The sequence below is a fragment of the Rana temporaria genome, chromosome 6, assembly GCF_905171775.1.
Source record: "Rana temporaria chromosome 6, aRanTem1.1, whole genome shotgun sequence".
Taxonomy (NCBI): Eukaryota; Metazoa; Chordata; class Amphibia; order Anura; family Ranidae; genus Rana; species Rana temporaria.
In genome coordinates this window covers 104,690,614-104,716,433 of record NC_053494.1, presented here as the reverse complement: position 1 = coordinate 104,716,433, position 25,820 = coordinate 104,690,614, and the positions used below count along the sequence as shown (strand labels likewise).

The window sequence follows — 25,820 nt, the reverse complement described above, 5'->3', positions numbered from 1 at the left end:
TTTTTTATGCTTTTGGAATTAATTGCACATATGCACAGCCAAATATGTATGCATTGTTTATAGTAATCGTACAGTAGCGTAGAGATTTTGGTGGTTAATTTGAGTTGTGTGGTTTTTTTTTTTACGTGCTGTGTGAAAGGGAACACATAACGGAGGGGTATTCTCAAATTTGACTTCAAAAGTGGAAATACACTTTACCCCTCGTTCACACTGAACACGACTTTGAAATCAAGCACGTTCATCTGAACGCGCACGATTTCAAAGCCGCATTTGATTCTGACTTTGGTTGGACAAACATCTGTGCAGGTTCATGCACAGATGTCTTCTGATATCGCCCCCTAAGTTGCCAAAACGAGCGCAGAAACTACTTTGGAAATCGGTGTGGCGCTGCAAAGTCGGCGTTGCACCTATAAGGACATTTGGAAGATGTCCTTCAGGGGTTTCCTTTCTTTGTCTTGTAGCCGCAGGCAGAGTTTTGGTAAAAAATCTGTCCAATGTAGCTTGTCTTTTCCTGCGCTGCATAACCCTCTGGAAATGGAAGAACACGTGATCGTTCATCAGATTTAACACACTGTTCGTTAGTTATGTTGGGGTGGTGCTTCTCAAAAAAAATTCATGGCACTCGTTCCGTTTTCACAATTGCCTTGTGACCCAAGCTTTTGCATTGGCCGTCAACATGACAGGCAGGCCTTGTTCACATTCTGTTCCCTGAATGCACAAGGGGTCTGGGAATGGTTCACCAGTAATGGCTTAATCTTCAGATCGGCAAAACGGTCAATCTGTCCTTCATGGGCTTCAAAGTGCAGCGCAAATGTCAAGTCCATGTGTAGAAAAACACTGATAACACCCCGTGATACAGCAGATCTTCAAATTAAAGTGACCGTTCCTCCACCAACAAGAGAAATGCTTTCTTACCAGATGAGATGGACCATTTGCATAACAAGTGGTCAGATCAGCTTGTTCCCACCATGGGAAAAGTAATGGAAACGGAATCCAACAGCGTGGTATGCAGGTATCGGATCATGCAGGTCAGACATAAAAAAAGGTAATGATCTCAGTGCAGACTGATTTTATTCCAAATATAAAAAAAGATAAAAGTAGACAAATGTCCCAGCAGAACCACAGTCCAATGGAAAGGGAATCCGCCAAACAACGGCTAACTGGTATGTGAAGCGCGGATCGCAGCCGCGAACAGCAATGGAAAGGACGCGGGTGACGTCGCGGCAAGACGCTCCTCCCCCGTACGTACGTACGTTACATCCAGTATGGACTTCGTCAGTGGTGGGTGGAGTTAGTACGTCACCCGGCGTCTATAAATACAAGCCCGGTGACCATGGAGAGCATCAAAGGGGATGAGACAGCCTGCAACCGGAAGTCCTGGGAGCTTGGCTTGACACATGGGCCATGATTGAATGCAATATCCTATGGGGTCACCAATGGGCTGACATGTATTAATAGGCATACCATATAAAATACATGGAACATAATATACATATAATGACATACACCCGCGACCTTCCATATAAAAATGCATAACAAAATCCTAGAATATTAAAATATAAAAAAAAAAGATTTAAAATATATTTGATGTGTTGTAGTAATGGTAAGTTATAATACAGAACGGCTAGATAAATGTAAAAAAATTAGCTCAACATAAGGATACGGTCCATAACCTTAAACATATCCCTGGGTACATATAGAATTCTAAGGGAGCCATACACACTTATCTATTGGAGATTAAAACCGTTTAAGTCTAATTCTACGTTCAACCCTCTGGGTACAAGAGAGAGGCTTTCATGGATCCAGAAAACTGGTCAGATTACCTTCCCAAATGATAAGGTCATCAATATACCGAAAGTAAAGTTTTAATTGAACTGGTCTATCACTAAAAATTACCTCTTCCTCCCATAATGCCATAAACAAATTGGTGGTGCTTGTTGCAAAACGTGCACCCATGGCGACGCCAAGTGTTTGTAGAAAAAATCTATGGTCATACCAAAAATAATTCCTAGCCAGACAAAAATTCAATGCATACAAAAGAAAATGTTGTAATGAAATAGGCAAATCAGACGTATGCAGGGCCCATTTGGCCGATTTGATGGCATCCTGGTGGCCTATAATGGTGTACAACGAGCCCACGTCGGCCGTGACCAAAAGACTGTTGTCACAAGCAGGTATGGACGCAAAAATCTGAATAGCATGTAGACAGTAGTGGTGGAAACCAAAGGCTTAAGAAAATAATTAATATATTGGCCTAGTCGTGCAGTGACCGAATCTATGGCGGTGTCAAAGCATTTTTATGCACCTTGGGCAGAAAATAGATGTTAGGCCTCCTGCACGCACTAGGATCCAAATATAAAGATTCCTTTTTGTTGAGGACACCTTCATTAAGGCCCTGTTTAATGAGTAATTGAAGCTCATTCTTATAAGTGAAGACCGGGTCGTTACTTAATAGAGAGAGAAAGTAACCGCTCAGTAGTCTTCAAAGAACCTCCTCACTGGAACCAAACCATGGGTGCCGGCAATGCAATAGTGATGCAAAAATACGAAGGAAACTTGGACAGCCGCACTCCAAAAATGTTCTTTTAATTAAAATGGATCACAAAATGAACATGCCACAGCAAAAAAATTGTCACATTTTTGGAGTGCTGCTGTCAAAGTTTCGGGTCGTTACTTAATAGTTAAGTAGACCTATCAGGTTAGCAGTCTGTTCATTTCTTCATTATAATAGGTTTTACTCATTACCACCAAACCACCCCCCTTGTCGGCTGGTCTGACCACAACATTTTAGTTTTTCTCCAAAGATGCAATTCCTAGTTTAAAATAATGTGGATCCCTGACATTTTTGATTTTCATAGATTCCAGATCACTAGTTCTTAAACACCTCTCTATGTTTATGGTCATATTTTGCTGGGTTGAAAACTGACTTATTAGATAAGTTAGAGTGTACCTCCTGAGGAGCAATTGAAGCAGGAACAGAAACTGGGACTGGACGGGGTGCTCCAGGTTTGGAAAGAAAGTGACATTTAATATTTAAAGTCCTGACGAATTTTTGCAAACTCGTATGTTTGAAATTTATTAAAATTGCAGACTGGGGCAAACTTAAGTTCCTTATCAAGGACCTTAAAGCGGTGGTTCACCCTAATAATTTTTTTTTTTTTTTTTTTTTTTATAGCATTAAATTAGGCATAGTAGCGCCATACTCACTGTGCAATCCTATATAGAAGATTCCGACTCCCCGCGGGGAATGGGCGTTCCTATCAAGAGGGAGGATGATTGACGGCCGGCTATGGCACGTCACACTTCTCCGGAAATAGCCGAAATAGGACTTGGCGCTTCACGGCGCCTGCTCATAGTCTGTGCACAGGCGCCGTATAGCGCCGTGAAGAGCCGAGACCTGTTCCGGCTATCTTCGGGGAGCGTTACGTGCCATAGTCGGCCGTCAATCATCCTCCCTCTTGATAGGAACGCCCATTCCCCGCGGGGAGTCGGAATCTTCTATATAGGATTGCACAGTGAGTACCGGGCTAAAAAAATCAATACAGGCATACTGTAGCTCGCGCTACTATGCCTAATTTAATGCTAAAATGTTGTTAGTGTGGGTGAACCACCGCTTTAAGTTCATCCACTGATAATTCTAGGCCACTTATTTTGAAAACCCCCAGCTCCCACTTCAGTATTTGCCTTTTGAGTTTTTCTTCCGGCACTTCTTCCTCTCTTAATCTTTTTTTCACCCTGTTCGTACCCCATTGGTGTCTGTCCCCACGGCTCTTGCCAGTGGGGTTGACGCTGTCCTAAAAAAAAATCGTCACTTTGACCATTTGTCATCGTGACGCAGTGGTGCAAAGCGGTTTTGGACTGGGACAGAGGGGGGCTCATAATATGGCTCATTCCCCCTTGGGTAATCTTCTCCTCTCTCACGTGCGTGATATTGAAAGCTGTCCCTATTGGGGGGACCATGAGACGCCTGACCTCTATAAGGCCATGAAGTGTCACCATGGTCTCACAATTTCCTCTGTTCTTGTGATACCAGACATGCTATTCAGATTGAGTCCATGCCTGCTTGTGACAACAGTCTTTTGGTCACGGCCGACGTGGGCTCGTTGTACACTAATATAGGCCACCAGGATGCTATCAAATCGGCCAAATGGGCCCTGGATGCGTCTGATTTGCCTATTTCATTACAACATTTTCTTTTGGATGCATTGAATTTTTGTCTGGCTAGGAATTATTTTTTGTATGACCATACATTTTTTCTACAAACACTTGGCGTCACCTTGGGTGCACGTTTTGCACCAAGCGTCGCCAATTTGTTTATGGCATGAAGAGGTAATTTTTTAGTGATAAACCAGTTCAATTAAAACGTTACTTTCGGTATATTGATGACCTTATTATAATTTGGGAAGATAATCTGACCAGTTTACAACTGTTTATGTCCAAGTTAAATGGGAACACTAAAAAAATTAGATTGACCTGGAGTGCTGACGCTTCATGCGTAGAATTTTTGGATTTAGAAATCTTTAGAGAAGGTTCCTGCTTTAAAACTAGGAATTTTTTTAAACAGCCTAATAGGAACGGGTATATACCCTTAGACAGCTGCCACCATCAATCTTGGCTGTGTAACATCCCTAGAGGCCAATTTATTCATCTGCAACGTTTTCTTCAGAAAGGTTATAACAAAGATGAGATCACAGAGGAAATTAAAGGGTTGGTGATATGGATCGAGCTCTTTTGGTGGCAGGATCTCGGCCTAAACCATTATTAAAGGCAGATGATACCGAACTTCGGATCATTCTCGACTATAACATCCAACATAAATAGTTTGAGAAAATCATTATGAAACATTGGAACATTTTGCAGAAAGATCAAGTGCTGGGTTCCATTATACCACCGCGTCCTAGGTTCATATACAGGAGGGCACCGACACTAAGGATGTTATTGCTCCAAATGTGGTTGACCATCCTGTGGTTAAAACAGGTGGAATTTGACCCCTTCTGACTGGTTTCTATGCATGTGGGAGGTGTCCACCATGCAAGAAATGTAGTCATAACGTGAAAAGAAGGAAGGATTTTGTAGCCTCGACTACTGGGAATTCCTATCCTATTAAGGTCCCTTTCACATTTATACGACTTTAAAGTCGTGCGATTTTTGCCACGATTTTGCGGACGCGATTTTGCTGCGATTTGGGATCAGTGCAACTTTGACTTTGCCACAACTTTGGCATTAACCAATAAAAACATACATGGTGTGAGGCAATTCCTTTTCCTGCCACCGCAGTTGCCATTGCTGCTGCGGAAGTAGCAGTGCATGAGGATGAAGAGGAGGAGAAGCGGAGGCGGAGAAGACGTTGATATTGGGTACATCCCATCATTGCCAATCGTGAAGATAGGGGTCAATTTTGGGTCCTCTATAATGAATGAGAAGAATGCTCCTTACATTGGTGGTCAGTGAGAAGAATGCTTCTTACATTGGTAGTCAGTGGGAAGAATGTCCCCTTCATTGGTGGTCAGTGGGATATTGTCTTTGTAGTTTATCTTGTCTTTGTAGTTTGGGTCACACAAATCATAAATAGCTGGGCACTCACGGATAAATCGAATGATTTGCTCATTATCGAGGACGTCTCTCCTTCTTTTTTTTTTTTTTTTTTTTTTACCTGTTTGGAGCACATTGTTCCTGAGGGAATAATCAGGAAGTGAATGTGTGGTGGAAAAATGTGCTTGAGAGGGGGCTCCTATGCTGAAAGGATTGGGTGGGACAAGGGTTAAAAAGCTGCTTGTGCTTACAAAGTTGTACTGAAATTGTGTCTATATTATTCAGGTATGATTTGCATGCTACTTGAGGGTTTAACATTGAGGTCTATGGACATAAACTTGCATGGAAGTTGGACCAAAGTAGTGCAGGGACTACTTTGAAGTAGGCACGACTTAAAGTCATGCCAGTATGAATGGTGCTCATTGAAAATCATGGAGAATGACTTGTCATACGATTTTGCAGTACAAAATCGTGAGACAAGTCGTATAGGTGTGAAAGGGGACTAAAAGTCTTATTATCTGTAACACTACAGGTGTCGTTTATGTCCTCCAGTGCGATTGTGGACTCCAGTACTTTGGGAGGACTTCTAGACCATTGGAGAACATGTTCATAACATTATCAAAGGTCTGAGGACCCATAATGTCTACACATTTTCGACTTTTTTATAATAGGGATTCGAAATGTCTCAGGTTCTGGGGTCTCAAAAGAGTTCAACCTCATTGTAGAGGAGGGAACTTTATTCGCCTGCTCAGTCAACGCCAGTCATTCTGGATCCATGAAAGCCAGGCTCTTGTACCCAGAGGGTTGAACGTAGAATTCAAACTTAACTGTTTCACCTCCAATAGATAAGTGTGTATGGCTCCCTTAGAATTCTATATGTACCCCGGGATAAGGTTATTGACCGTATCCCTATGTTGAGCTAATTTTTTACGTTTATCTAGCTGTTCTGTATTATAACTTGCCATTACTACAACACATCAAATATATTTTAATTATTTTTTAAATATATTTTATTATTCTAGGATTTTGTTATGTATTTTTATATGGAAGGTTGTGGGTGTATGATATATATATATATATATATATATATATATATATATATATATATATATATATATATATATATATATATATATATATATATATATATATATATATATATATATATATATATATATATATATATATATAAATATGTTTATATGGTATGTCTATTAATATATGTCAGCCCATTGGTGACCCGATAGGATATTGCATTCAATCATGGCCAATGTGTCAAGCCGCGCTCCCAGGACTTCCGGTTGCAGGCTGTCTCATCCCCTTTGATGCTCTCCATGGTCACCGGGCTTGTATTTATAGACGCCGGGTGACGTACTGGCTCCACCCACCACTGACGAAGTCCATACTGGACGTAACGTTCGTACGGGGGGGGGGGGAGATTCTTGGAGTGACGTCACCCGCGTCCTTTCTATTGCTGTTTGCGGCTGCGATCCGCACTTCACATACCAGTTAGCCGTTGTTTGGCAGATTCCCTTTCCTTTGGACTGTGGTTCTGCTGGGACATTTGTAGGGGTGCAACGGATCGTCACCGATCCGTGATCCGAACGGGCCACCCCGTTCGGATCGGCACACCCCGCGATCCGCGGAGCGCTCCGGAGCCTAGGCCTAGGAAAGTCCCCGGCTTCGGCCTAGCTCCGGAGCGGCGGCCAGTCTGCTTGCCAGAGCCCAGCGTGACACGCCTCCCCGGGGAGGCGTGTCACGCTGTGCACTGGGCTCTAGCAAGCTGAATGGGAATGTTGGCAGTGAAGCACTGGTGTGAGAGGAGGGGGGGGGGGGGGGAAAGGGGGAAAAAAGAGCACAATAGCAATTCACAGGGGTGGATTAAAAAGGAAGCAGGTGAGGCTGTTTGGGACTTAAAGTACAATCTCGATGTTTTTACAGCAAAATATATATATATATATATATATATATATATATATATATATATATATATATATATATATATATATATATATATATATATATATATATATATATATATATATATATATACACATATACATACATACATTTTTTTTTTTTTTTGGACCAATGAAAAACGGACCCTTTTTTTTTTGCTGATCCGAAAATGATCCGATCCGTGACTCCTGATCCGAGGATCGATCCGATCCGTGAGTTTTTTGATCCGTTGCACCCCTAGACATTTGTCTACTTTTATCTTTTTTTATATTTGGAATAAAATCAGTCTGCACTGAGATCATTCCCTTTTTTTTTTTTTTTCTGACCTGCATGATCCGATACCTGCATACTACGCTGGTGAATTCCGTTTCCATTACTTTTCCCATGGTGGGAACAAGCTGATCTGACCACTTGTTATGCAAATGGTCCATCTCATCTGGTCATTTTCATTTGAAGATCTGCTGTATCACGGGGTGTCATCGGTGTTTTTCTACACATGGACTTCACATTTGCGCTGCACTTTTTTTTTTTTTTAAGTTATTTTGAGGTTGCTTGTGATTGCCTATTTTTTGGTGTTCAGCTTGCAACTTATTGTGCTTATTGTTTATGCGCTGATTGCTTTTTTTATCAACATTCTTCTTACCACCATGCTTGCTCTGAATTTTTTCTTTGGAGCCATACTGGATGTCCGCTACAGTAAGTGATGAAAAGCACACAAAAAAGCTTTACAGCAAGTGTGCACAGGGATGTGCAGTATGTGCTAAAAATCACAGTACACTTCAATGACCTACAGGAAGTTGCGACCACGTGTCAGAGCCGGGAAGATGGCCGCGGCTCATGTTTGTGAACCGTAGCAGAGGTCACGTACCAAAGCAAATTTTTGTGAACTCTGTTTGCGAACTGAGGTATCGCTGTACTTTTTACAAATTTTTGCGACTAAAAATTCTGGGGTTCATACAACAGGATTTCACTATTACTTGAGATTCTAATTTTATGTATTTTAATGCATTGTACACAGTTGAATGTCAATAATAATGCTCATCTTTACTAATAACCGCATTGGTATTGCTGGTTTATAGTACGTTTAACTATAAAACTAATTATACTTTAACCATATAACTAATTTTGTCTGTTTTTCCTAGAACTGGGATGATTATAGCCAACATGCATTCATACAGAGCCATATGCCCTATCTATTGGAGTTGCTTTTGGATCCAGATCAGCTTACTAAATCATACCACTCAAGTGAATGCAGCCTGTTGTCCATTGGTGCAGCCAAAGCACTGGGCTTTCTCATTGAGGGAACAATGGATAAAAATAGGACTGTCCATCTTTTTCCTGATTTGGCTACATGGCAGCCTTTACATTCTAAAAGTGGTTACTCAAAAACAACCGAATCATTTTCACTGAGCAAGCTGCAGGCATGGATAAAGGATAGCCTCATGGTAAACCCATTTGGAATGTCAGCCTGTGTCAGGTCGGGTAAAACGTTAGCATGGGCAGAGCAAAGTAAGTGTTTAATATTTGTTGTATCTCAGCATGAATGAGCTATGAGAGTGGTGTGTTTCAGATCAATTTTCACATCCTTTAGATAAATCTAGGATGGAAAAGGATCTGGGGGTCCTAGTAGAGCACAGGCTGAGCAAAAGTGTGCAATGGCAGGCAGCAGCAAGCAAGGCTAGCAGACAATTTACTCATAGAGCCAAAACTATAATTCTGCCACTTTGCAAAACTTTGGTTAGGCCATGTCTTGAGTGCCATCCATTTCTTGGCCACCAGTCCTCAGGATAGATGCGCTGAAACTGGCGAGAGTCCAGAGAAGGCCAACAAAGCAAATGAGGGGAGCTGCAGGGCCTCAATTATAAGGAACATCTATAAACATTAACCTTATTCTCCCTGGAGACGAGATGTTTTACAGAGGATATGATTGTAATATGCAAATATCGAAATGGTGATCCTAGCATAAGGAGGAAACTATTCAGTCTACTCTATGAAGTTGGATAAGAAGTGGTTTAACCAATAATTCTCTGCAAAATTATTTCAAACAGTTTAGCAACCCTACATTATAAATCCATTTTGATGCAAACTTTTATAAATTCTAAAACTTTCACTAATCTATTAGTTGTCACCAATATCGGGTCCTTACTGCTCTTTATTGGATAAATCCTGGCTTGAAGTGTGAATCTTATCCAATAATTATATAGTATCAGTCAAAGAAACACACTTTTTTTTTTATACATCTGAAAAACCTTTGTATGTGCAATATATAAAAATGAGTAAGTAACCTGTATAGCTAAGTTTCACAGTAATTGGTGGCTTTAAAAGATCTATATAGCTAGTAGAAGTCTAAATGCAGATAGACTAGCAAGGTTTCCTTCCTAAGTGATGTGCTGATGCATTCATATAATAGTATTATGAAGGAAAGGTTTAAACAAAACTAATCTGGCATAGAGCTGAAGTACACACAATTGTGAACAGCAGAGTGCATGAAACATCACCTATTCAAGTCTAATATTTTTTTTGTTTACAAAAGTTTTTATTGTAGAAAAATAATTCGCATACAAGCAATGTAAAAACATGTAAATGGAGGAAGAAGATCATCACAGATGTTCATAAAAGAAGATACATAGAATGGTCAATGATGGGTAGTCAAATTGGTGCTGTGTTGAGGCCTAGATCAGCCAGCCAGAGCAATATAGAACATGGTAATATCTATAGGGGGAATAGTACAGTTAGTCAGAGAGTGTCCAGTATGCCCACTTTGCTTCGAAAATATGACGGGTATCATTAAGTATATGGTAAATTCTTTCCGTGAGCATCAGGAGATCCATCCCATCTAGAACTTGAGGCCATAATATAACATCAGTTTTCCAGTTGAATGCAATCATCCACTGAATAGAGCTACAGAGTGAATGGAAGAGTCTAGAACATGGAAGGGGCACATTAGGGATGTTGTCATAGAGGAGGCAAATTTGAGGTGTGAGATGGAATCTGTGTTTGGAGGATTTTTCAAATCTATTGGCTGCCTCCAGCCATAAGGGAGACAAGTGTGGGCAGCTCCAGAATATGTGTAGTAGTGTGCCCTCTGTCTGGCAACCTCTGAAACAATGTGGGGAGAGTGTAGGGTAAAAGGTGTGAATCTTGGATGGGGTAAGGTATCATCTGGCGAACAGTTTCATCGGGGTTTCTCTAAAGGAGATTGCTCTATTACTTTTCCGAAGATTCGCCGACATGGTCAGCCAGGTATCCAGGGGGATGGTGACATTCAGTTCTGTCTCCCATTGGAGCATAGGGTGGGATTTTTCAGGGATGGAGTGAGAGTTAAGGTAGTTATATAATCTAGATATCATACCCCTGTCCCTGGAGGAAGATAGGCACACTCTTTCGAAAACAGTGGTTGTGGGCGTGGTGGAAAGTGAAAAGTGTTTTTGATAGAAGGATTTGATCAGTAGAAATTTTCCGTGTTCAGATGAGGGAATATTATGTTCGTTTTGTAGGGATTCAAATGTTTTAAATTTCCATCTGGATTGTAGTGAACTTAATGTGACTAGATTACATTTTATCCAGATGGAAAATGAGGGTCTATCCTGGTAGGCTAATATAAGTCTAGGGTCACCCAGAAATGATGTGAGTGGGGAGATCTCTGAGGATAACTGAAAAAGATCTCTAGTGTTAAGGACATATCTTGACCACAGAATTCCCTGTAGGTGTAGTGGGGCGATAGAAGAAGTCTCAAACATCAGCCAGGGGATGTTTCTAACCGGAGAGAACCACTGGGTCAGTTGTGATAGTCTCGCAGCTAGGAAGTACTTCCAAATATTCAGGAGGCCCAGGCCGCCGGAAGATTGGGATCTATGTTGTAGGGCGTAGCTGTATCTGGGTCTTTTGTTTGCCCATATAAATTTGTTTATAAGTCTCTGTATGGCTTCCAGCCTGGATCTCGAGATGTTAATTGGAAGTGAGCGGAAATAATATAGGAGTTTAGGAAGAATGGTCATCTTTATAGCGCACACTCTGCCCAGGAGGGAGATATGATAGGGGGACCAGGTATTCAAAAGTGTGATCTGTGTAAAGAGGGGAGTGTAGTTAGCTTTGTATAGTTCTCGGTGATTAGGGGTAATGTTGACTCCTAAATACTTAATCGAAGAAGTGACCCATGTAAAGGGGAAGTTAGATTGGAGTAGATTAAGGGTGTTTTTGGAATATTAATAGGCATGGCGGAACATTTATTAAGATTAATTTTAAGACCAGATATTTTATGGAATAGGTCTAATTCTTTAAGAAGGACAGGTATGGAGGTGTGGGGGTTCGTGATGAAAACTAGGGCGTCGTCTGCATATAAGCTGATTTTATATTCATGGTCATCTTTTAAGTATCCTGATATGTCGTGGTTTGATCTTATGGCCTGTGCCAGGGGCTCTATGGCCAGGGCAAACAGGAGTGGGGACAGTGGGCAACCCTGTCTGGTGCCTCTACCAAGGGGGGAAAAAAGCCGAGTTAACTCCTGGGAGCCTAATGCGGGTTTGGGGGGAGCTATATAATGCGTTGAAACCCTGTAGGAATCGACCTGAGATACCAAATCTGGGCAAAATATGGTTTAGATAGGACCAGCTAACGCTGTCGAAAGCCTTGTGTATATCAAGGCTAAGAAGACAAGTTTGGCGTGAGTGGAGATTGGCGTCTTGGATAATGTTTGTGACCAGCCTTATGTTATCAGTGATTTGCCTATTGGGAATAAACCCGGACTGGTCGATGTGTATCAAGGGTGAGATGACTTTGGCAAGTCTGTCAGCCAAAATGCGACCGAAAATTTTGATGTCATTGTTAAGTACTGAAATAGGACGGAAGTTTTGGGGGAGTGAGTGGTCCTTATTGGGTTTGAGGATCAATGACAGGTTGGCAAGAAGCATCTCACTTGGGAAGGTGTTACCCTCTAAGATATGGTTAAAGAGATTTTTTAAGTGTGGGGCTAGGAGTGGAGCGAATTTTTTATAGTATAATGAGGAGTAACCATCAGGGCCGGGGGCAGTGGAGGTTTTCAGAGATTTAATTATATAGGAGATTTCTTCTGTTGTGCATGGTGCGTTAAGGATATCTAGTTGGTTTGGGTCTAGGGAGGGGAGGCTGAGGCTCTCGAGCCAGGACTCAGAGGCGGGCCCTGGTGGGATGTTAGGATCTGACATGAGGTTTTTGTAGAAGGAGTTAAATATTTCCATCACCTTCTGTGGGTGAGCCACTATATTGCCTCTTTCATCTCTAAGCTTATAAATGTGTGTGGGGTTGCAATCTTGTTTTAATTTCCTAGCGAACATTGTCGAGTGTGAATTACTATGGAGAATGAATTTAGCCTTGGAGAACCTGAGGGAGCGTTCAGCGTTGGCAGAAAGGATCAGGTCTAATGCCTTGCGTTTGTCCTGTATTTGTTGGGTAATGATAGGATCAGTAGAATGATGTAATTTAATATACAGATGGTGCAATTCGTTAGTGAGTCTTTTGATGTCTGCTTGTTTTTCTTTGTTTTTGGTGGCTGCAATACTAATAACGTGGCCTCTTAAGACCGCCTTATGAGCTACCCATATAGTGGTGGGCAATGTGTCTCCATTTACATTATCTGCAAAGTAATTTTCAATATGGGAGGAGATTGCGGACCTGTTTGCTGTGTCTGTCAAGAGGGAATCGTTAAAACGCCAATTATAAGGTGATGGGATGAGGCCTATGTAGGATGTGGAAAATGTGACAATGTTGTGGTCAGACCACGGGCATGGGTAGATATCAGCCTGTGCGGAATTGGCCAGTAAGATAGGTGTGGTGAATATATAGTCGAGTCTGGCGTAGCAGTCGTGTGGGTGTGAATAGTGGGTGTAAGCCTTAGTGCCTGTGTTATGGGCTCTCCAGGTGTCTATCAGCTGTGATTTGTTAAGAAGACGGTTGATGGTTTTGGAGAAGGATTTGGTGTGGGGGGAAATAATGCTCCTATCTAGTACTGGATGGGCGGCTAAATTGAAATCACCACCAATTATCATATGTGGCGAGTGAAATTTGTCTAGGGTTTCTAAAAACTTGGAGAAGAACAAGGTGGGTGTCATTGGGGGCATATACTGAGGCTATAGTGATGTCGCGATTGTTGATGTTTCCTTTGAGAATAAGGTATCGACTATCAGGATCTCTATATATATATATATTATGAATGTCAAAGACCAGTGAGTTACGTATGAAAATAGCAACGCCCCTGGTCTTGTTGTTAAAGGTGGTAAAGTAAGCCTGATTATATAGTTTATTGAAGTACTTAGGGTGGTTGGATGAGGCAAAGTGGGTCTCCTGTAATAGTATAATGTCGGCGCCCAGGCTTTTGTACTGCTGGAATGCCTTTTTCCGTTTATGGGGAGAGTTAAAGCCGTTAGTATTTGACAGTATTTTAAGTCCCATTCCAGCAGACAAAGAGAGCTAGCGTGAGGGTAGCCATAGTGTACATATGACCAAGGAGATGGCGGCAAACCAACCTAAATTGACCAATGACACCCAGAGGTGTAGATGTGTGTGAGAGCTTGTAAATAATAGTGTGACATAGAATAGACAGTTCAAGCAATAATTTGAGGGAGAACATAGTGTGTATGGACACTAGGGAGTGGCGACTAGCCAATCTAGTTTGACCAAAAATATTCAAAGATGTAGATGAGCATAAAAGCTTGCATACAATAACAGTGTAACATGTTCCAAACATTTTAAACAATATGTTAAAGTGAGTTACAGACCTGGTAACTACCAGGAACCTTGGGACAGGTAGGAACCCATCAGGAAAAACAGTAAAAGAAAAAATAAGGGACCAAAAAAAGAGGTCCATTTCCGGCATCAGTTCCAGCCGGACCACCACGGGAGGTGGAGGTCCGGAAGAGAACCGAGGCAGGATGGGGGTCAATCCAGCGACGGTGGACACACCCGACCCTGTAATGAGAGCTGCATTGAATATAAAAGAGAAAATACCTGCGGCGATGTATAATAGCACGGGATAAAATGACACATAGACAAAAAATATAAGTGCTTGAGAGTTTAAACAAGGTTGCAATCAGAGGTGGGCAGAGGTGGGGAAGAGACCACAAGGTTAAACTGTGATGCAGGGATATATCAGATCAGTACAGTGTGATAATCTCGGGGACCCATATCCCCGCCGTGAATCTATGGTTGGTAAAGTCTGACCTGGAGCAACCTTAGTGCGTGATAAAAAAGAAAAGAAAAAAAAAAAGAAAAGAAAAGGGGGAATTTTTTTTAGAAAAACAAAAACGAAGGGTGTTGATCAGCAGCATGTTGTGAGCACAGGTGGTGTTTCCCAACAGAGAGAACTTGTGGCCAAAAGGGGCCAAACATGGAAAAAAGGGTGGTTAGGGCGCAGCGAAAGTCTGAGCAGGGGCTGTGTTGAGATAACTGGAGGAGGTCAGGAACAGATCATGCCTGTTGGTTTTGAAATGGGTTAAACGGTCTCCTCTGATCTCTTTGGCTTCTTCTGTTGGAAGGGGTAGACCAAATGGGGGAGGGTCTAGGAGTGGCGGGGGGGCGAGCCTGCGGTTCGGGAGGCAGGAGGCCCAGCTTAATCAGGAGTTCTTTCCCCTCAATCACGTTGAAAACCGTGTATGTAGAGCCATTATGGGGGATCGTAAGCTTGAAGGGGAAGCCCCAGCGGTACCTTATCCTGGCAGACTGTAGAACCGAGGTGACCTCCTTCATCCTGCGCCTCCTATCCAGGGTGGCCGGGGAGATATCAGGATAAATTTGAATCCTTTTGCCTTCATAGGAGATATTAGGAGTATTTCTGGATGCTCGCATGATATCCTCCTTCACCAGAAAGTCTTTCATACACATGATCACATCCCTGGGTGGATTGTCAGGGTTGGGTTTGGGACGGAGGGCCCTGTGGATCCTGTCGCATGCAAATGCCGATAACGTTTTTTCTGGGAGAAGGTCATGAAATATTTTTGAGACTGCAGGCATGAGGTCTATGGTGGACTCAGGGATACCGCGTACACGTATGTTCTGGCGGCGGTTTCGGTTGTCTAAGTCCTCGAACTGAGCCTGCATGAAAGCAAAATTGTCAGCAAGGTTCTCATAGTCCTTCCTTAGGTCGTTATGTGCTAGTGAGAGTTCATCGTGCTTGGTCTCTAAGAGATCTGTGCGGCCTCCTATGCTTGCGATCTCCAGTGAGAGGGCTGCTGTGGACTTGTGCACCTCTTTCTCAATCTTATCTACAAGCTTATTGAAGATTAGGGAGAGGCTCTCATCCAAGTCTGCCTTGGAGAGGGGAGAGTTGTGTTCACGATTTCCTTGTCCCATTTGTGGGTGTGAGACCAGTTCTCCCTCACCCCAAATGCCGCTACTGGCGCTATTTTGGGACGGTTTCCCGGACCTCTGCTCCATGTCTAGGAGGAAGTTTGTGAGCGAGTGCTGCTGTCTCTTGCCGAGCTTCTTCTTAGAGCCAGTCATGCACGCAGTGGTCCCACAGGGGTGCTTATGGATTTTACGGAGAAACAAGTTTTGTGGCCCTGGGGAATCTTGATTTAGCGGGCCGGGTGTGGCAGAGCTGTGCCTAAGCGCGTCTCATCTTTGTCGCGCCGTGCATGCGCCCCCTGAAATTGTTAGTTCATGCAGTCATCTCGGGTCCCATCCGGACCACACCCCCCACAGCAGAATATTTGGTGGCTAGGGGCACATCACAGGTATAAAGACTGCTAATGTAAGGTGTACCAAGATGGCCGCCAGGGAATGCCAAGGCCTGCAGCCACTTCCAGAGGGGTGACACAGATCAGGCTACAGGGCACAGAGGACGTGGTGGGTGATCTCGGGGGGTATGTGGGAGAGAGTCCGGTCAGGGGGCCGCATGCAGGGGAAGAGGTATAGAAGGCCCGGGGATCCGGAGGAGCAAGATGGCCGCCGGGTGTAGGCCCAAGCCGCGGCCTGGATTTATGGATGGCCGGGGGTCCGCGATCGTCGGGACGGCAGAGAGGTTTTGAGTGTCCTACCTCCGGGTGCCGCAGCAGCGGATGGGTCCGGTGATGAACACCGTCCGTCCTGCGGCCGTAGGACACGGCTGGCTCGCTCTGCAGGGCTTGTAGGCCTCAAGATGGCGGACGCGCAGCTGTGGATGGCGATGGCTGCGAATCTCTCCGCGGACCGATCCGGCGTCCCTCAGACCCAAAACAGGTAGGGATCAGCTCAGGGGGGAGCCAGGAGGTGGAAGATGTGGGTTTGAAGGGCCAAAACCCGGTCGTCTGCCTGGGATGGATGCGGATGTAAACGGGCCAGGGAGAGCTCCTCCAGGATGCGTCCACTCTCGTTCGCAGCGGGCCACGCCCCCTTCAAGTCTAATATTGTGCTCTATTGTGTACAATATTGGTATACCTTTTTAATTTGTGTGACTGTTCTTGATTTTTGTTGGCACGCAGAATGGTGAATACTTGTTTGAGATGTTGAATATGGTCACACGCTACTTTGGGCACAAGGAGGTGAGAGAAGTAGTCATTACCTATATTACACAGCTGGTGGTTGTGGAAAGGGATTACTCTGCAATTATTCTCTGCATTCTGTTACAAATTTTTACTGTAGGGGAAATTTATTGCAATGCATGCCTGGGAACGTTTTTGCTGCTCCATTCTTTTGCACTCTGTGTCAGAGTTTGCATAGGGCTTTTGGAATCGCCTTTTCTTTCCCTGACAGTATTGTGGCTTGACTGTTGGCACTTAGGCCCAGGCACCTCATCCTTGGAGGGGTCACATGTGTCCCTCATTCCAGGAAGTGGCGGGTATTTTGTGCCAGCTCCTTTGAAGTAGTAGAGGAATGCAGCAAAAGTGAGTACAAGTGTGTCCAGGGTGTGGTCTTTTGAAGTGGCAGTCCCCAACATATTACATGACACAAAATACAGTTGGTGCAAGTGTAGTTTTTTTACCAGGTTATCTTTTAACCACTTCCTGTCCATAGGACATACCTGAACATTCTTGGTTGGGAAGGGTGCTATCTCTGTCATCGCTTCAGCGATGACCAAGATATCATTCTTTAGGGCCAGCGATTTTGCCCAAAATAAAAGTAATCTGAGAGACTGAATTTCTTTTATTCTTTTACAGGTGATGGATAGGGGTTGCCACCCCTGCTGCTATTTTCCTGAGAAATAGTGAGAGGAATGAATGCTGTTCCTCCCACTGTGTGATGTCAGAAATCAAAAGCAATGAGGATTTTGTCACTTTAGATCTGTTGTTTACCAGCCATTGTCGCCTTGGGAAAACTTCAGATCGAACCAATCTATGTTCGGTTTTGAAGATTTCAAGTGCAGAAGATATGTCTGTGGTCTAATAGACCCCATATGTCTCAGTAAAGAGGACCTGTCACTGCTTGTTATCACAAGATGTTTATTAATGTGTTGTACGTTTTGGGGGAAGGAAACTTTGAAGCCATTGCTTGGCAATTTTTGCCTGTTCACATGCGTGTAATATACGATGACTACAGTAATATAATTAAACAGTGCCACACAGTACCTATGAAAATTCTCAATTGTGTTGTATTATAAAAAAAAAAAAGTTTAACCACTTCAGCCCCAGAAGGTTTTACCCCCTTAATGACCAGAGCAGTTTTTGCGATTCAGCACTGCGTTGCTTTAACTGACAATTGCGCAGTTGCGTGATGTTGTACCCAAACAAAATTGATGTCCTTTTCCCCCCACGAATAGAGATTTCTTTTGGTGGTATTTGATCACCTCTGTGATTTTAATCTTTTGCGCTGTAAACCAAAAAATTGACAAAATAAAAAACCACAATACTTTTTAAATATCCCCTTTCTTTTTTTTTTATAACACATTTCTTCATCAGTTTAGGCCAATATGTTTTCCACATATATTTTTGGTAAAAAAAAATCGCAATAAGAGTATATGGATTAGTTTGTGCAAAAATTATAGCGTCTACAAAATGGGGAATAGATTATGGCATTTTTATTATTTTTAATACTAATGGCAGTGATCAGAGATTTTTTTTAAAATCTTTTTTGCAGGACTGCGACATTTGCGGCGGACAGGACACTTTTGATACTTTTTGTTGGGACCATTGACATTTATACAGCGCCGCCGGAGGACATCAAGTCCTCCTGACCTGTGGGAGTGCTCCCGCAGCATGAAGAGCGAGCACTTGCCGGGGTGCGCCCGCCCGCAACTGAGCCTGCGTGAGCCGCCGTACACCTACGGTGATTCGCAAAGAGCCGTTGTACCACCAATGGCTGGTCCTTAGATGGTTAAACAAAAATAGAAAAGTCTCTCCTCCTCCCCCCCCCCCCCTCTCGGCTGGCGCCTCCATTCACATTGTGGGCACCTGACCATGACAGCTTTCGGCTTCACGGCCAGGCACTCGCTGCACATGCACGAGTCACGCTGCGCTCTGAGTGGACAGGCGATCTCCTGGGACGTGCCACAAGGGAGGGGCCGCCTAAGGCGAGAGGAGGAGTCACCTAGGCGGTCCCTGGGCGGAAGGAGGAAGTGGGACAGGAAGTCCCACTCCTACCAAAGACCCACTCCCCCCCCCCCCAAAAAAAATAATCAATTTGTACAGGAAGTAGTGACTGCAGTGAAGAAGACATTGTCAGGATTTTATAAAAAAAATCACTTCTGCATAGGAGCATATTGTATTCTACATTGTCACTACTATCACCTTTTTCTAGATCTACCCTGTTTCTCCGAAAATAAGCCCTACCCCGAAAATAAGACCTAGCGTGAGTTTCTTGGATGGCTGCAATATAAGCCCTACCCCAAAAATAAGCCCTAGTTAAAGTCCTTGTAAAAACATGTAATCCGTTCTGTAAACAGATTATATAAATGTGCAGTGTGTCTCCCTTTTGTAACTTTATTGTGAAAAATACCTTATTTACAGCACTGCTGGGCGCTCACGTGACCCGCCGGAGCTCTTCTCCTCTCCTCCCGGCTGATGTCAGCTGTTTTTTTTTCAATAAAACTTTATTAAGCCCCTACCCACTGCAGTACTCAGAGTGGGGCTGACGTCATTGGGGATCTTGGCCCCTCCCTCTGCACTATTTGGAGTAGAAAAGAAGAGCTCCAGCTCGTCACGTGAGCGGCAAGCAGCACTGTAAATAAGGTATTTTCCACAATAATGTTACACAAGGAGACACACTGCACATTATATTATCTTTTTACAGAACGGATTACATCATTTTATGAGGTCTTCAAACAAAGGTTTATTTTTGAGATTACAGAATTTCACAATGCTGACTCCAGAGCTGACAGGGGGGAGAAACTTTTTTGTACATACCATAAATAAATAAGACATCCCCTGAAAATAAGCCCTAGTGTGTTTTTTGTAGCCAGAATTAATATAAGACCCGGACTTATTTTCGGGGAAACATGGTACTTTCCAATGGTAAGATGTCCTAACTTTTTAAATAAACTTGAGCCATGCCTTTAAGCCCACTGGCTCCAGCCATTGCTCTGATGAGGACAGGCACACCACAGCTCCAGCTGCTACTCTGCTTTATTTGGTGTATTTATTTTTAGAATTGGTTTGTAATAAAATGTGTTAAAAGCTAACTTGTTTTTCATTTTGTTTTAGTTGATGGATCGAGTAGAAGGGCAAAGATTGCTTGCAACATTTACAAAGTTCCACCTGGTAATCCAATGGTTGTCATGAGTCACATATGCAGACAAACATTGGCAAAAAGTTCTGAAACACTGGTCAATGCACGTGTAAAAATAGTTAACTGCAATGAATCCTATATATATCTGTTATCTCCTTTAAGGTAAGATTGTTATACATATTTTTAATTAGTAATATTTTAGTATAAGGCATTCTGTACATACATTATATTTAAATACTAAGGCCCCTTTCACACTGGGGCGGGCAGGTGTGGCGGTATAGCGGCGCGATTTTTAGCGCCGCTATACCGTCGTATTTACCGCGATATTCGGCCGCTAGCGGTGTAGTTTTAACCCCCGCAAGTGGCCAAAAAAGGGTTAATACCGCCCGCAAACCGTGGCTATAGCCGCGGTTTGCGGGCGGTATTACCGCTGTTTCCCATTAATTTCAATGGGTAGGAGCGGTAAACACCCCGCTCCTATACCTCTCCAAATATGCTGCTTGCAGGAGATGTTTTTTTTCCTCCCGCCAGCGCATCACCTCGGTGTAAAAGCCCTCGGGCTTTCACATTGAGAATGCTGGGGCTGGATTATTTCAGGCATTATTTATGCGCTATTTTTTTAGCTAAAACACCTGAAATACGCCTCAGTGTGAAAGGGGCTTCGATCGAATATTTTAGCATTCATACCAAATAAGCTTCTTTTTTTTTTTTTAGTAGCAGGACATTTTTTTAACTTTTATTGTGTTCATTACAAGAATATCTTCCTTTTTTAAGTTTTATTCTTAATTTTTGCAGTTTTGTAGCTTGACAACTTGGATATGGTGATATTGGGACACATCTGGATAAGTATCCAGTTGTGTTCCAATATCACCATATCTAAAGTTGGAACAGAATTATGCCTTTTCTGGGTTGGGACACATCTGGATACTGTAGCACAGAGTTATGCCTTTTTTGGGTATTTTTAAACATCAAGCATTTCAGACTTAAAGCGGGGTTTCCATTCTGTTTTTAATTTTTTTGAAATAGGACCTTTCATTAATCTTTCTTTAATTGTTTAGAATACCGCACACTACGTCTTTTAGTCCCGCCTTTCCGCCGACTTATATGCAATAAATACCTTATATTTTTTTCTCCTGAGCGTTCATGCGATTTCCCATCTTGCTTGTGGGCAAAGTGAAACCCACAAGCAGTTGCTTCCTGGATTAGTTGATGACGCGCCCAAAAGAGCCGTCCCGCCCCAATCTCGCGCATGCGCAATACTGCTACAGCGCCGTGCCGTCTATGACTTGGGTTGCCATCGCAACGAGCGTCGGCTGCGTAAGTGTACGCCGTTGCGATGGCAACAGAGCAACAACAAGATGCTGTAATGCTGTAAGAACTCACGGTGTGATCAGATAAAACAGAGGGCTGTGCCAGGTTTGGAAATGGCGCCGAGATAACTTCCTGCTTTGCAATAACGAGATTCTCGTACAGGGGAGGCACAGGGGAGGTGCACGGCTGTATGACTCATCATTTCCCAAGAGCATTAGCGCTGTTAGGAGCCGAGGTAGCTGACGTCAAGATCCTAGGTGGATAGGAAGGCAGATTTCGTACTTCCACATAGCAACAGGCATTTCAAGGTGGGTAAACATTTTTTTATTTTTTAGGTGTAATCTACAATTTAAAGCAAAATTTTTTTTGGCGGAAACTCCACTTTAAAGGGGTTGTAAAGGTTTGTTTTTTATTTTCTAAATGGGTTACTTTAAGCTAGTGCATTGTTGGTTCACTTACCTTTTCCTTCAATTTCCCTTCTAAATGTTTTTTTTTCTTTGTCTGAATCTCTCACTTCCTGTTCCTCCTCAGTAAGCTGTTCTAAATGACTTTCCACCGCTCGGATGATGGTGGAAAGCTTACTGAGGAGAAACGGGATGTGAGAAATTCAAACAAAGAAAAAAAACATTTAGAAGGGAAATAGAAGGAAAAGGTAAGTGAACCAACATTGCACTAGCTTAAAGGAACCAATTTAGAAAATAAGACTAACCTTTACAACCCCTTTAATTTTAATATTTAAGGTATTTTAAAGAATATTAACCACTTAAGCCCTGGATCATTTCGCTGGCCAAAGACCAGAGGATTTTTTGCGATTCGCCACTGTGTCGCTTCAATTGACCATTGTGCGATGTGGCCCCCAAACAAAATTGATGTCTTCCCCCCCCCCCCCCCCCCCCCCACAAATAGAGCTTTCTTTTCTGTGGTATTTGATCACCTCCGCTGTTTTTTTGCTCTATAAACAAAAATAGAGTGACAGTTTTGTTGTTGTTGTTCTTGTTGTTGTTGTTCTTGTTGTTGTTGTTCTTGTTGTTGTTGTTCTTGTTGTTGTTGTTCTTGTTGTTGTTGTTCTTGTTGTTGTTCTTGTTGTTCTTCTTCTTCTTCCTCTTTTCTCCCTCCCCAGGCTTGGGCCGCTGTATGTATGACCGGGGGGGGGGGGGGGGGCTTCGAGTCCGGATGGGGGCCTGTGCTTTGCATTGGGGTCCGCTCGTGTCCCCCCTAATTTCTTGGGTGCTGTGGGGTGTTCACATGTGGGAACGCGGATCAGCATGGCGTCAGAAGGCGCTTCTTCTCTAGACATCCCTGTGGTGGCAACCGGTTCCCTCCCCCCACTGTCTTCTGGGGAAAGCTCTGATTCAGACTCGGGCCTTGCTGTGGCAACAGGCCTTTGTTCATCTTCAGAGGTGTCAGTCCCTTTTGGGTCTCGCAAGCCGGCCTGCGCGGCTAAGGTGTTTCCTCTCTGGCCTATTTTGAGAAGTTTATCTACAAAGGATGGGAACGCCCGCAGCAAGCCTTTTTGGTCTCAAAACGCATAGGGGTACGTTACCCATTTGAGGAGAGTTTCCTGAAGAAATGGACATCTCCCCCGATTGTAGACCCCCGGGATCCAGGTTAAATAAGGTAACCACGATTCCGGTGGAGGGGTCCCCTGCTTTTAAGGACCCTGCCGAAAGGAGGGCCGAGGCGGTGGCCCGGTTCATGTTTACGGTGGTGGGGTCAGCATTGCGGCCAGTGTTGGCCACGGCCCTGGTGTCCCAGACACTTACTGAATGGGCAAAAGAATTTCACCGCGAGTTGGAAAAGCAACAGGCTTCCCCGGTCTGTGTGGAACTGGCAGACCAGTTGGTGCATGGCCCTAAGTATGTCTGCGATGCAGCCTTGAATATGCCCCCCTTGCTTTTTAGCGCTTCAGTGTCTGCTGTGGTGCTATGTCACCTGATTTGGCTTAAATGCTTGTCTGCTGACCAGGCATGTAAGAAGGTGCTGACAGATTTGCCCTTGCAGGGAGAGAGGCTCTTTGGAGCCTCGCTGGATGATCATGACATTATCAAAAATGTTACTGGCGGGTAAGAGTACTTTGCTTCCACAACCCAGAAAAGGTAAGGAGCCTCGCCATAGGCCAGGGCCCTCCTTTTCCGCTCAGATTTTTTTTTCTTCCGCCCGGGGCGGCAGGTATGCGTTCCAGACCGACAAGGTGTCCACTGAGGGATAGAAGCGTCCCTGGTTTCGCAAGCCTAACAAGCCTGCGAACAAACCTACAACAGCATGAAGGTTTGCCCCCGCCCGACTCTTGGGTGGGGGGGGGTCATCTTCGAGAGTTTACAGTTCGGTGGACCTCCCTGCTTTCCGACCAGTGGGTTTGCAAAGTGGTTTCGTCGGGATACAAGATGGAGTTTCTTTCTTGCCCGCCAAACGGGTTTTTCCCCTCAAACCATCATCTTCCTCCGGCTTGTCGAGAAGCCTTGTTGGGGGCAGTGCAAGACCTGCTGCTGCGTGGGGTGATTCTACTCCAATTTGTTTGTAGTCCCAAAGAAGGAAGGGGTCCGTCCGATTCTGGACTTCAAGGCCCTCAACAGATTTGTGAAGGTGAAAAGATTTAGGATGGATTCAGTTCGGTCTGTGGTCATGGCACTCCATCCGGGGGATTTTCTGGCATCCCTGGACATCAGGGACGCATACTTGCATGTCCCTAATGGATATATCCCAGTTTATAGCTGCCATTGTGCATCCTGGTTGAAATCCGTTCCTTTTGGTCAGTTTTTAAGAATAAGATGAAACTGTAGCAACCTAGAGGATTTTGGTTATCAAGCATCCATCCTCAAATCAAAATTTGTGGAGAAATTAATAAAGTATCGTTATTGGATAGAAGTTCACTACTGTCCAATCAGAATCATAGGATTAAGAATGAGAAATTCAAGTGGTCCTTCATAACATCATTTTCCAGACAACATAAACAAATTAAAGACATTGTCAACCGACATTGGAAAGTTTTCAAAAATGATAAGGTGTTCGGCCCTATACTCCCTGAAAGAGCTGGAGTAATCTATAGAGGGGCCCAGCCACTTGGTGGAATTACAGCCCCCAATGTGTTTGATCCTCCCGTTAGACCTTTATTTTTTCCGCCCCTTTTGTTGTGCTGTGACTCCTTTGGAAGCCAGATGTGGATGGACTTACAATGTGCGTTCCATCTCAGACTAGGGCCTAGCTGCAGATTCCTCTGCCCTTTTTGGTCACATGCGATGACGTGTGAAGGGACGCATAACGTGCGTTCCATTCTAAATCGAGGCTTGGCTCTGGATTTATCCTCCTTCGAATCACTTGTAATGACGCTGTCTATACAGCGTCATCATTGGCTTCTATGAGTTTATAGTCTGGAGCTGCGATTGGCCGTAGCCTTTCTGATATTCCGGCCCCATTTAGATATGATTGTGGTTTTATTTATGTGGCTGGGACGTGTAGCCTACATTGCGGCACTCTCATTGGACGCCCATCTTATGTTGCAGCACTCTGATTGGCTAACACTTCTGAAGTCAGAAGTGTCTGGTGATTGGTTGGTGAATGCGAGGCTTGTTGTACAGCCGAGACCTCTGACCTGGAAGGTAATCTCTTTACAAATTACCCACCCATGTCGCTATACTATTTAAGCGCAGTAGCCACAAGTTGGCACACACCCCTGTAGAAGTCCTATGGGATGAAATGCATAGGGTGCTTTACATCTGTTGCTATTTACTGCACCTACAACCATTTTTGTGATCACTTATGCTACATTCATTTACCAGATGTTTGTATTTTATCCTTTTTTTTTATCATTAAATTCTTTGGTCATTTTTGATCTATGCCATGTGGAGGTTTCCTTTTTTTTTTTTCTTTTCATTTTTGTTCATCGGAGGTATCCATTTACCATCTCCATCTCCCCGTGAAGGGGACGGTTGTTGAAAGTGGGATCTTTTCCAATCTCTCATTCAGGGTGTGTATCTGATCCGACAGCCGTTGGGAACCTCACCGGTCAGCTACTCTGATTTTTTTTATTTTTTTTATTTTTTTTAATCAGATACTTTTTTATTGAAGTTTCGACATACAAAACACATACTTTTTTTTTTTTTTTTTTTTTTAAATACAAAATATTACATAATATATTGCCCCACAGGTTTCACATATCTTCAGAACCACATATATATCCATACAGCACCTCTGTGTTCTTCAGCACTATATTGGGTGTATTATGTCTAAAAAAACTTAATTTACCCTTCCTACATATTTTCTCCCCCCCCCCCCCACCCCTTCTTCTAGCCTGTTCATTCTACATCGGCCTAGTAGCCGCTTCAGCTCTGTCTCAAGAGATTCTACCTGGGTCGTCCCTTCTACGCCATTTATACAGCTTCTCAGGTGTACGATATGTACGATGAATGATA

General features: G+C 43.5%; 1 protein-coding gene across 2 annotated transcripts in view; it reads left to right on the top strand.

The window, feature by feature from the left end:
* The window catches only part of TBCCD1 (TBCC domain containing 1), a 121,981-nt gene that overhangs the window by 38,033 nt on the left and 58,128 nt on the right, over positions 1-25,820 (top strand). For both annotated transcript variants that reach the window (XM_040357103.1, XM_040357102.1), the window contains exons 3-4: positions 8,634-9,000; positions 20,076-20,262. In XM_040357103.1, coding sequence (XP_040213037.1) covers positions 8,634-9,000; positions 20,076-20,262 — 554 coding nt within the window. The remainder of the gene's footprint in view (positions 1-8,633; positions 9,001-20,075; positions 20,263-25,820) is intronic.